At 43.9% G+C, this 13,469-nt stretch overlaps 2 protein-coding genes across 2 annotated transcripts in view; both read right to left on the bottom strand.

Moving 5' to 3' along the window:
* The window catches only part of LOC127673819 (coiled-coil domain-containing protein 3-like), a 116,874-nt gene that overhangs the window by 58,947 nt on the left and 44,458 nt on the right, over positions 1 to 13,469 (bottom strand). The window lies entirely within an intron of this gene.
* The window catches only part of LOC127674227 (ankyrin repeat domain-containing protein 26-like), a 98,595-nt gene that overhangs the window by 45,839 nt on the left and 39,287 nt on the right, over positions 1 to 13,469 (bottom strand). Inside the window, exon 2 of the mRNA XM_052170050.1 lies at positions 6,652 to 6,826. Within this exon, the coding sequence (XP_052026010.1) occupies positions 6,652 to 6,825 (174 nt within the window). The 5' untranslated portion in view covers position 6,826. The remainder of the gene's footprint in view (positions 1 to 6,651; positions 6,827 to 13,469) is intronic.

The following is a 13,469-nucleotide window of genomic DNA, read 5'->3' as shown; positions in this document are numbered from 1 at the left end:
GATCTTGCTGAAGGCTTTGTAGCTTTTGATCTCTCTGGCAGAAGAGAGGCCAGTACCACTCTGCCATGGCCTCCCATGGCCGGTGAAGGACTCCCTCTGGCCGGTGGAGGATCCAGGGGAAGATGGCCTTCGATTCCAGCAACACGAGGAACTCATGGTGGAGCTCCCCACCCACCCACCCCGAGTCACCCCCAGTCACCCCAAGTCACCCCGACCCCTCCCCTCCCTCTTGGCTCTTGGCCACCCTCAGAACCAACACACTGATATAGATCTGCAAGTGAGTCTTGTCACCACTGCCAGCAAGACCAGGACAAAGCACCCACAGGCAAGCTCAGTAGGAGAGAGTCCAGCCAGAACAGGTACTCCTGTCAACTGACTTCTATCCAACTGTTGCCAAGCAACGCATCTAAACACAGGCATGCGCACTCTGACCAATGGGAAAGCCAAGGCCCAACAGCTGTTATAGAGGTTCTTCCTCTCTACTTCATGGACAGTAGGTCAAAGAAGAAATAAAGAAAGGCATCAAAGCCTTTGTAAATTAAATACAAGTGAAGGCACAACATACCAAATTCTATGAAACACAATGAAATCAATGCTAAGAGGAAAGGTCATAGCCCTAAGTATGTTCATTAAAAAACAGTAGATTTCTCATAATAAAAAATTAAATATACACCTATATTTAAAGTTCTAGAAAAAAGAAGCAAACACCCAAGAGTAGACACTGAAAATAATCAAACTCAGGACTGAAATCAATTCATTAGGAACAAAGACAACAGGACAATGAATCAGCCAAGCCAAGCTGGTTCTTTTAGAGAATCAACAAGATAGACAAAACGTTATCCAAACTAAATAAACATCAGAGAGACAATATCCACACTAACAAAATCAGAAATGAAAAGGGAAACCTAAGAACAGGTCCCAAGGAAACGTAAAAGTCATTAGGTCTTACTGGAAAAGCATCTTCTCCAACAATTTGGAAAATCTTAAGGATATGGATGATTTTCTAGATAGATACTTACCAGAGTTAAATCAGGGAAACAAATTAAATAGTTCTGTAACCCCTAAAGAAATAGAAGCAGCCATTAAAATCTAGAGGCTCACAGTCTGAGGTTCTCAGATTTCAGGCAATCGAGATTCAAGGGCCAAGATCATCCTCAGGTCCCACAAGAAAAACAGCCAAGATGACTGTGGACAGTATTCTGGTGTCCTAGATGGGCCTGGCACATCCCACAAGTCAGAGATGGACACAGAAACAGTCTCCTGGGAGCGGACTTAAGACAAGCCCAGATTGGGCTTGGGGATAAAGGAAGTAACTTTGTAATCCTGGTGACCTGTGGCCTATCCGCAGGAGTCTTGAAGGTAGAAGGAGAGACCTTACTCTGCACCATTGTCCTCTGACACCCAGATACACACCCCACCCCAACATCATACACGGTTATAGAAAATATTAAAAGTTCAAACAAAACCAGTTGGCCGAGGCCTGACAGCCTGCCTGACACTCTACACACACACACACACACTCTCTCTCTCTCTCTCTCTCTATCTCTCTCTCTCTCTCTCTCTCTCTCTCACACACACACACACACACACACACACACACACACACACAATATCCCTCTGATATCTTCTACATCTGAAACTGACTGATATGCAGGGCAGCAGCTCCATGCTGAACTGTATTTTTTGGAAAATGGAACTCAATAAAGCTATTAAAATATCCATAGTTTATACTTACCAAAAGCTATTAATCCCTGCATATTTTGCATTTATTAAAAGTCATTAAGATCTCCATATTTTATCTTTTTAAAAAAGAATGGAAACTAATGTTTATTTGTGGCCATTCTTAGGCACAGCATGCTGAAACACGAGTCTTGCAGACTGCATCATTCCAAGAGGAAGCAGGTACAGCATCCTGCCCAAGGTCAGAAGCAGCAAACAGCAAGGCTGATGTGCAGACACCATCTTATAATACATAAAAGGTGTGAATGTAGCGTTCTTTTTCTTGAGGCTTTGATATGGTATTCATCAGTGCATACACAGAAGACACTGAAGCAGCTTTTTACCTATTGCATATCCTGAAAACACCTCTACTGATATGGCTTTATTTCACAGATTGTCAATGAGAACACATAAATAAGAATGCCAATTCCATGTTTTTATCACCTACCACTCAGGCAAACATAGGCATCTTGCCAATGACTGGCTACACACATATTCTAGGCAAACAAATTTTACTATTTACACTTCATGAAATCAATAGATATTCCCATCAGGAATGGTCCTATTCTACAAAGGTAAATCACTGAAGTCCTGAGAGATGACTTAAAAGCATTATTTCTTGGCCCAGCAAGATGACTCGGTATTTTAAAGCACTCACTCCTCTTTGGCTCCTTGTACCCATCCCATGTCAGATGTCTCAAAACTGCCTGTTACTGCAGTTCTAGGGGATTTGATGTCCTCTTCTGGCCTCCATAGACACATGTATACACATGGCACAAACTCACAAAGGCAGACACATAAATCTTTTTAAAAATTTTTCAGCTCTAATGATTAATTATAAGATAATTTAAAACAAATCTATGCAACAGATGGTACTTGCCCCACAACTGTGATGTAGCAGAGAGCTACAGCCCCAACGCACTGTCTTATCTCTGAGGGAGAAGGCGAAAGTGTTGCTCTCAGACTGCCAATGCTCAAAGACTAAGGTGCTTCATGAATCCACTGAGTTGTAGTCCATCATGAAGCCAGTTCCTGTTCTGGCAGAGGAGAACCGCCCTCCTCCCACGGAACCACATCATAATAGAAGTGCTCATGCTTCGTGCCCACACAGAAAAATAAGACCCAATGCACAGAATTGCTTTCTATGCCCACAGGAGGCGTCATCCTGGACTCTGCAGGTTCTCTAAGATCAAGGGTCTGGTGCACTGCTTCTAGGCTGAAGAACTTGTAGATGAATGAAGTGTTATGGAAGCACCTGGTTAGATGAAAGCATCACAAGAAGTACATAGGAGGACAGTGACTTCAGAGGGAGACCCCAACCAGGCATGGCTCACTTGTGAGCCTCTTCTGTGGATACAGGTTTTACCTAACTGAAATGATTTAAGATGCCATCCCTATAGCCTTTCTGGGCAAAGCCCTTGTTTCTGACCTTCCATAAAATTCATTTTTACAGTGAAAGTATGCATACATATTCAGTGCCCTAGGAGGCTGAGGCAGGAAGATCACAGGTCTCAGACCATTGTGGCACACATGGTGAGAACCTGCCACTGCAAAACCAGTGAAGGGAGCTGAGGAGATGGTCCAGGGGCTCTCGAGTCCACTGTGCAAGCACAAGGACTGGGGTTTGGCTCCCCAGAACTCATATAAATCCAGGAAGGCATGCTGGCCTCTCGTAATCCCAGCATTTGGAAAGCAAAATGGGGTCCTTAGGGCAAGTTCCACAGCTAGACTAGTTGGAATTTATGAGTTCCAGGTTCAGTGAGGAGATCCTACCTCAATAAATAAAGTAGACAGCAGTCAAGGAAGATGCTTGATGTCAACTTCAGACATGCACCTAGACGTGTATTCCTACATATATGTGAGCATGCATATATATACATATAGAAAAATCATTAAAATTTTTATTTTTGTATATAATGATGTTGGTGACAACAGTTAATAAAAGTGTTTCTTTTTGTGCAATAGTAAAATTTTCTTTAGTATTTAATCTGAAAAAGCCATAGAAATATTTGACAAATTTGTGTGTGTTGGGAAGTTGGTGCCAGGGATAGAACCCAGGGAGTTATGAATACTAGCAAGTATTCACACACACACACACTCACACACACAGAGAGAGAGAGAGAGAGAGAGAGAGAGAGAGAGAGAGAGAGAGAGAGAGAGAGAGAGAGAGAAGTTTGCATGAGACTAGCAAGCCAAAAAATTCCAGGCATGCGTGATGGTGCAATCCTATATTCCAAGCTCTAGGTGCCAGAAGTTCTAGGCCAACCTGGGGTACATAGCTAATCCAGATTCAGAGTAAACAGACAAAAGACACTTAACACTGAGCACAGGATTTGTCAAGATTTCATTAACAAGAAAGACCAGGAGCTAGCAAGGTAGAAAGTCAGAAGCACGAAATCTCCAGCTTTTCTTCCCTTGATCTGGTCCCCAAGTCCCTAACTATGTACACCAGTATTTAGGCAGAGGTCAAGTAATTAGTGACCTGACCTTACAGACATGGGCATAATCTCATTCCTGAGTTAGCCTTAATCCACTCTGACTTCTTATCCACTATAAGAATGTCTGTGTGGTTTCCATGACACATGGTGGCACAGACACTTGAGTGACAGGACACATGATCCAAGTCCCGTCCCAGCAGGCACTGTCTCTTCCACTACAAGGATGGCTCTGACAGCCAGAAGGCTGTCTGCCTAGCATTATCTGCCTTATGCCAATTTATATCCACTGGATGCTGAATGCAAAAATGAACTCAGTTCTTTTTTCCTGGTGTAAATGAGTTTGCAGATTTACACATGAAATATTATCAGGTTTAATACCTGCAAGGGTAAATTAATTTTTTCTTTTTTTAATATTTATTTTTACATGCTAGGGAATCCTCTGGATGTTGCCCAGGAATGGTATAGTGGGGTAACTAATATCGGGCCTGAAGACCAAAGCCAGAAGTCTTCTAGCCTCCATGTATCTCCATCACACAGGCAAGTGCACCAGCACACACCTATGCTCACACATGCTGTGGGGGAGGGGAGAAAACAAAGCAGGTTCCCAGGACCATGCTGCCACAAAACACAGGTTGACAAACCCAAGGAAACTCTCAGAAAGCATGGAAGAAAAGCGAGGAGAGCCTAGACTGCTGTCAATAGGGTGGCTCTAGGGCAGGAACCTCCAGTGTGTGAAAAGGCAAATGAGTAACTTCTTTGGTCTGGACAGCCTTGCCCATGATGGACACAGCTTCTCTGTGAGAGTAAGAGAATGGTTCTGGGGGCCAAGGATCCCTGATGAAGCTTACAGGGACAAGGCACTTCCCTAGGCCAAGCCACCAGACAAGACGGCGTGGCTCTCAACCCCTCCGCACATGGGAAGAAAGAATGGGGCCAGCAGATACATCCAAGGTGATTCTTTTTGCCATAAATTAGGGCCACTGTTGGATTTGATAGCCACATCAGACCTTCTTCATATTCGGGTCATTTAACTTCAAATCTACTTTGCGCAGAAGACAGGGGGTGACAGGCCAGCAGCCCACAGGCCTGTTTTGACTGTATCTCATCAGGGCCGACGGTCCCTAACAGTTCCCCCTTGCTGGCATTTGGCTCAGATTAGGAGATCTCTTTCTATTCCGTACTCAACTGTAATCTTAACTCTGACTCCAGCCTCTTGGGCTACCCGGTAAGCTTTAAAGAGAGCATCACGCTTAAAATCATGGAACACCGCCTAGAGAGGAGACCCAGCAGCTGAGAGCACTTTCTGCTCTTCCAGAGGACCTGGGTTTGATTTCCAGGATTTACATGGTGGCTCACAACCATCCAAAAGTTCCAGTTCCACAGGATCAAACACCCTCATCTACCCTCCCCAGGAACTGGGCACACATACGGTACCCATACATACATCCAGGCAAAATACTCACACACACAAAACAAATCTAAAAAAAAAAAAAAAAAAAAAAAAAAAAAAAAAGTTTTTTTTAAAGCACAGAATGCTAGCTCTGAGAACCCTTTTATTTCATTTCCTTTTCTTCCAAGAAAATTCCTTAAATGAGCAGTTCTCAAGGTCCGTAATGCCCTGACCCTTTAATACAGTTCCTCATGTTGTGGCGACCCCTCAACCATAAAATTATTTTGTGGCTACTTCATAATGGCAGTTTTGCTACCGTTATGAATCATAATGTAAATATCTGATATATATCTGATATGCAACCCCCGTGAAAGGGTCATTAGAACCCCCCAAAGGATTGGAAACTCACAGGTTGAGAACCACAGCCTTAGCGCCTTAGACGGTCAGTCACAAGCACAGTCATAATGGACACTTACAGACACTGAACACTCTCAAGCACTAGGCCAAGAGATTTACATATTTTAATCAAATGAGTGCAATATGGCTTTGGTTTTGGTCTCCCTTTTGAATCAGGGGAACCTGAGACATGCGTGCCCTCCTCTCATCTCGCTCCTACATGGTAAAGACACCTTACCAAGCACTAACCCTTGGGCATCCAAAGCCTAGGAGTAGCAATGGCTCATGGCAAACGGGAAGCAAAAAAAAAAAGGAATCCAGGAACTAGCCACAGCAGGATCCAGTCCCAAAGGCATAGCCCAAGTGATTTATCTGCTCCAGGTAGGTGGATCTTCTGAAACGTCCACAGCCCCCCACCCTAGCTGGGCACCAAGACTGACAGAGAGGAAGGTGAACATCTCAAATTCAAACTGGAACGCGTAGGATATAACTCTTGCCTCGTCTGACTTCTTCCTATTCTTAACAAGCGCTTTACACTTGAGCATGTAATAATGTTTGCACTGCATTTGCTCTGTGTCAAGCTGGGAGAGAGACAGGAGGATACATCATTTAAAAGAGCATTCTTGACTCCCTCGACCATGACTTAGTTGTCATAGACAATAGGACTTATTGTTCTGCCAAGTCACAGACTGTGCAGCCAGTTCTTACCCTGTTGTCTTCCTGGATCTCCCAGTCACTCGAGGAAGTTGTCAGCTGCTGCCCTTGGGAACAGTTAGCAAACTGGAAAAGGCCGGAAAACATCCTTCTGTTCTCCTGTGTGTCTGGAAAGATGGCATCTTGGAAATTGACTCCGTGCGGCAAGAGATTGTAATTTTCATCCATCCTAAGGGGAAAGGGTCAAAGCAGAGACATAGGTGAGGCGAATGGAGATGGGCCAGATACAGTCTGGTTTACAAAGGACAGAAACTGTCTTGCTAATGTCACCATGAAGTCTGGCATGGTTGTCAGGAAGGGACTTCTACCATTAACACTTCTCATTGCTTTCTTCTTTGCTTGAGTCTAGCTTAAGCGTTTCTAAAGAATGGAGTCTAGACAAGGCACAAGGTCTCAGGTGTTGGCATTCCTGTGGGTCTGTCTCCCATGTCTTATAATGTCCGTTGCTTCCTGGTGAGCAGACAGAAGTTGTAATGTGACCTGGATTTAAGCCTCACTGCTACACTGGGCTTGTGATGCGAAGCCAGCTTCTTCTTTAAGCACCACTGTCTTCCTGTCTGCTACAACAGGACTGTAATAGAATATAGTCTCTTGGTGTTATCATGGGGATCACAATGGAAAACTGTAAACGTGACTCAGTGGGTAAGAGCACTTCCTGCTCAAGTGTGAGGACCCAAGGTCAAATACATAGCACCCCCATAAAAAGCCTGTTGTGACTGGGCATGCCAGTAACACGAACACTGGGCAACAGAGACGAGCAGATCTTGAGAACCTGCCAGACCAGCCTAGCCAAAACGGCAAGTTTCCAGGTCGATGAGAAGCCCTATCTCAGGGAAATAAAGTGGATAGACAGAAAAAGATGCCACGCATACTCCAGGGCATGCACCACATACACACCCAGCACACACATCCAACAGGCACAAGGATAACAAAGAACTTGGCACAGAGCATACTGCCCCATGCCTGGTCACACAGCATCTCCACCTGGGCGGAGTAGAAGAGCCCTCCCTCTCCAGCTTGGTACTGCCATGGCAGGTAGTTGTAGAGGCCGGGCACCTCGGAATGCAGCGCCAGCACCTTGGCACACATGATGGTCTCGGCCAGCTCGGAGCGGCAGCCTTCGCTCAGGGGTCTCCACTCCGACGGCAGCTGGCAGGCTCGCGCGGGCGCCTGGGAGGCAGCAAGGCAGAGCGTGGCTAGCAGCAGTGGGAGCGGGCGTGAAGGCAGCTAAGCTCTAGCCCGGGTGCAAGGCCTGGCCTGGTGCCGGGGGCAGCGGGGAGCTGGGAAGCCTGCAGCGCCTACCAGGGAACCGCGGCCGGAGCGCTCGGCTGCACACGCTCTGGAGAGCTGGGTGCGCGGCTAGCAGTATGACCGGGATCGGCTGCACAGGCTCTGGAGAGCTGGGTGCTGGACTAGCAGTAAGACCTGGATCACCATGACCCAGCCTTCTCCCCGCCAAGCTTAAAAAGGGTGGAGAGGAAGTGACGGGAGGGGCGGGGACTGGGGCTGGCAAAACCCGCAGTGCGCATGCGCAAGACCCGCAGTGCGCATGCGCAAGACCCGCAGTGCGCATGCGCAAGACCCGCAGTGCGCATGCGCAAGACCCGCAGTGCGCATGCGCAAGACCCGCAGTGCGCATGCGCAAGACCCGCAGTGCGCATGCGCAAGACCCGCAGTGCGCATGCGCAAGACCCGCAGTGCGCATGCGCAAGACCCGCAGTGCGCATGCGCAAGACCCGCAGTGCGCATGCGCAAGACCCGCAGTGCGCATGCGCAAGACCCGCAGTGCGCATGCGCAAGACCCGCAGTGCGCATGCGCAAGACCCGCAGTGCGCATGCGCAAGACCCGCAGTGCGCATGCGCAAGACCCGCAGTGCGCATGCGCAAGACCCGCAGTGCGCATGCGCAAGACCCGCAGTGCGCATGCGCAAGACCCGCAGTGCGCATGCGCAAGACCCGCAGTGCGCATGCGCAAGACCCGCAGTGCGCATGCGCAAGACCCGCAGTGCGCTGTGAAAACGTCTTCTCTCTGGCCTGTGCATGTAAAACCCCAGATTTCCCACCTGTCTCAGCCTCTCCTTTATAAGTGCTCAGGCGTGTTTCCATCTAGGAAGTGAAGATGGCGATGTGTGTGTGTAAGGATGGGGGAAGACGTGTGCTCTGTAGTGTCATGTGTGAAGTTCTGTGGTGTACGTGTGCTTGAGAGTGTCATGCTTATCAACCATGTGGGTTCCAGAGTCCACATAATGGAAAAAAATTACAAAAAAGCTGAACCCCAAGAGGAGAAAATCTCTGTTAATATCGGGTATCCTACTGAAAAGTCTTGAGAAACTGTGAGTTCTTGCCATCTCAGAAAGCAGGCTGACTTAAACACCTATCATTACAATGGCCAAAACAAAGGCACCACTCCTTGTCTACCGGGGTGGTAGATGAAAATCCATGCTGAGCCTCGGGAAAGGAAGCTGAGCTGAACTCTCCCACCAAAGAAACAACTACCTCCACAAGGCAAGTATGGGCATTCCATGGGGAGGAAGAGGTCCACCTCCCGATTTTCATCTGGCCTTGCTCCCATGTATCAAGTTAATGTTTTAGCTCAGTGAAAGTAATTACCAGCCAGGCTCTGCAATCCATCATTCACCCTGGGCATTCCTGCTGATTCTTTCTTTGGTCTCTAGGACACAAGAATCTCTTCTGTTGATCTGTAAGTGCAAAGGAAAGGTTTGGTTGTTACTAGTTTCTTGCTATTCTAAATTTCTGCCAAGTAATTAGACTAGAAAATGAACTATTTTCAAGTTTTTTAATTGAAGCTATGGGGGTTAGATTAGTCATAGCCTCTAACAAAAATAAGATTAAAACCATACATCTTTGATGCCCCTCCCCCCACACACACACCTCTTCCAAGTAGAATGGACAAATGTAATCTGACTCTAGACAGTGAGCTCAGGGACTTGATCCAAATCACCCTCCTTCTAATTTAGGTCATTTGGCAAGAATACCTTAGTAAATTAGCAAACTGCATATAAATTTACAAAAGGTATTCCTATATCCTCATATCATCCAAAAGAAAAGCATTATTGGAATCCTCACTGCATAGACAATGAGTGGAAAGTTCAGAGGTTAGATGCACTATCCCCAGGAACACATTTCACAGGTTACAAAACAAATTTACCCACTCAAAACATTACGCTTCTATACATCTTTCCAAGTAACTATAATACAGGACAGCTTACGTGAGTTCTAACCAGGAGTAATATCCACAATTGATTAGCTCTTTGGCGTTCATCACACAGTAGGCATTGTTTATTTTACATACTCCACTAAACTACAGACGTGACAAAGGCATTCTAAAATTCCCCCTCAATGCTGCCTACCATGCAAGTCTGTTTCCTTTACATAAGTACATTGATTAGCAATATAAATACAAGTAAATATAATAAATTTATAGATACATATGTGTGCATATAATATATAAAAGACCTATGTCGTAATAATCACAGTAATGGTAACTTAAAATACATCAGTTTAAAACATTCTGTCTTTGGTGATCAGAAACCCTATGGATATAGGATCTGTGGCTATACACACTACCAATCTAAACATCAAATGGCTGTGTGTGACAGCTAGCTTGTTCAGACAATGCTTCATTTGACAATGGACCATGAGAACACGGTGGTCCCACAAACTGACATGAAGCAATTTTTATAAAATGATCTAATGTACACATAGTTGAAAAAGAAAAAAAAGAAACTGAAGGACAAGAAAACAAAGGCCTTATTGTTGGAGCAAAATATTGATGGTAAATTATCTGCTTACAAATAAATCTATGATTAAAAAGAAGAAGAAGAGAAACCAGAAAAACTACTACAGACACATTTGTGCCTGAGGAGGAGGCAGTCCTCAGAAGGGCTTGAGAGACGGTGCTAAGCAAATGGGCATCTCCATCTTGTCACACCCACGGACGACTTTCCAGGATGACAAGATATGATCCTGACATTGTTTAGACTTCAGCTCTTATATTAGCTTTTAATCAGAAAAAGGTTTTAAATGAAAAATGTCTTGACAACAGTCAAATAATCTTGTACAATGTATCCATATATTAATCTAAGTATAAGATTCAAACATTTAAAAATAAGTTTTATAAAATGCAAAGATTCAGTAACTTGATTAATTACTAAAGAACTACCCAGTACTCCCAGAGCTCCGAGGGACTAAACCACCAACCAAAGACTACACATGGAGGGACCCAGGGCTCCAGATGCATATGTAGCTGAGGATGGCTTGTTGGACACCAAAGGGAGAAGAGCCCTTGGTCCTGAGAAGGCGAGATGCCCTAGTATAGGGGAATGCCAGGACAGGGAAGAGGGAGTGTGTGGTTGGTGAGCAGGGGGAGGGGGGAAGGGTTAGGGAGTTTTGGGGGAAAGCAGAACCAGGAATGGGGACAACATTTGAAATGTAAATAAAGAATACAACTAATTAAAAAACCGAACTAAGTGCAGAGGGCTTACAAAGTCTACAGTAGTTTGTTATAATGCCCCAGGTCCTCAAAGTCACACACCATTCACTCACCAACTCACCACGGCTTTAGGTTTGTAAACTCCACTCATACAAGTGCACCCTATGTATGCTTGATTTTCAGCATTTCTACTGTGCTCTTTTTGTATCTTTTCTGTGTTCAGATGTTTTTAAATATAAAAATATCTGTTCCGGTTGGCTACAATATGCAGAACAGAAATATGCTGTATAGTCTTGTGACTTAGGAGCAAGATAATGTATCACATAACCTTAAGGAATAGGCCACACCATCTAGGACTGTGAAGACTATTCAGTGATGTTCACATAACAATTCGATCTAAATGTCCTGGCATGTTGCTGAGGTTTAGTGACATGAGAGCACAAATAACACCACACCTCTCTTTGTCATTGAATGAAACCAAGGCACCAGGATCTACAAACAGAACAAGCAACATCTTCTTTGGTGTATAAAAATTAACTTCATTATACATACTATTTTTCTTATTTCCACTCTGTATAATTATACACAACCTGAAAGGTATGCTAAAAAGGAAGAAGTCAGCCGTAATCCCAGAAACGAGAGCTGCTGAGATCTGCTTTTCCTCCTAGCCATTTCCTCTGATAGACTATTCAAAATACTTCCCTTCCCACAGAAAGCTGGAATACTATCGTGAAGGACAGTAGTAAGATAGATAACACAGTCTAGAAGAAATGGATTTCGTTGCACTTACAGCATTGGTTCAAACTCCTAACTAAAGAAACAAGGCAAACTGGAGGATCTATGTATTAAACTCCTTTGGAAAACTAAGAAAGGAGGCAACCTAACTACTCAAGTGTGACACCCATTAAACAAGAATAAATAATAATCTACAGTGAGTACAGAGAGGTACCCCCTGTTGGAATTGGTTTTGTTCCTCAAAACCAGTTTTTTACTTTCTATTTTAGCATTGAAACTATAAACTCTTAATTATTTTATCAATGAGAAACTTAGCTCAGTCCCAAAAGTGGGGGTGGGCATAAAAAGACCTGTTTTCTTCTCAAAATTACTGTCAGAGAACACTAAGGAAATACTACCTAAGTGTAGCACGTACGCCTTTTCGCCCTTCTTGCACAGCTATGTAGCCTTAGCCCTCTAGTACATGAAACAAATAACTTACAAGGAAGGTCAAGTGCAGAGTGATCAGCTCTGCACATGTGAAAATGGACTTCAACGGAACCAGTGGCCTGCAGTGATAGGAGCCCCTGGGACACAAATGTGTTTTAAACATTTTCATTGATCATGTATGTATGTCAAAGGTACCTGTTTAAAACACACCCATAGAGAAAAAAATGCTTTTTGTACTACTTACCACTGAGTAAACAAACACAAGTTTTAAATAATTTTCAGTGCAACAGACCTGGAATTTTATTCACCACAGCCTAGTGATTTTAAACGTCCTGTGACACTCTTAAGTGCTGCCAAAATCAACATCTGGTACCTGCACAAAGAAAACAGAATCTAAAGGATTCTTCAGAACCCTTTCAATTTCATCATATGCTTAATATGTTTCTAAGATTTTTTTCGCTTCTTTCTGATACAACAAAACATAAGTACTTTTTTTAAAAAAGTAAGAAACTGTTCTAAGAGATAGCTGAAGGTTGAAAAAATAAGTATCTGAAATCGAGTTGTTGCTTATTTCTTCACCCCTCTAAAGAGTTTATAAACAGGGATCTTAAAAAAATAAAAACTAAAAAATAAACAGGGATCTTTAATCTGATTAAACTTCTGAGTAGGACCACCCCCCTACAAATACATGAATATGAAGAAGAGACACTGAAACCCAAAGCATAGCCTCCACGCATGTATTTCTTCTTCCTCTTGTATTTTCTAGCACAAGGATTATTTTATGACCACACCGTTCAAAGATTGTAAGAAAAATGATCATATCACTGTGGAGGACTATGACATACACTGTTTTCCAAAGCTATACACTAACAAACTGTGTTAGGAATCTCAAAAGAATCCAATAATTATTAACTAAACTAAAATACTTAATATAGAAGTTCAAATTGACTTCCAAAAAGTAAATCTTGCTATAGGGGAAATCAACTACATATCAAAAAGAAGTGACCTGAAGAACATTTTTTTAAGCTAAATAACTCTAAGATACATTCTTTGGTTTAAAAAACTGTAGGAAAGTGTAGGAAGTAGGAAAACTACTTCCCGATTGCACATCATCTGAAATGAAAGAATCATCCCATACTGTGTACTTTCAAGACAGTTGCCTGGAAGTTCATGTCTATGGAAACCCCCTCCCTAT

The sequence above is a fragment of the Apodemus sylvaticus genome, chromosome 23, assembly GCF_947179515.1.
Source record: "Apodemus sylvaticus chromosome 23, mApoSyl1.1, whole genome shotgun sequence".
Taxonomy (NCBI): Eukaryota; Metazoa; Chordata; class Mammalia; order Rodentia; family Muridae; genus Apodemus; species Apodemus sylvaticus.
Note: the sequence above shows the minus strand (reverse complement) of the source record. Positions and strands in the feature narration are given on the sequence as shown.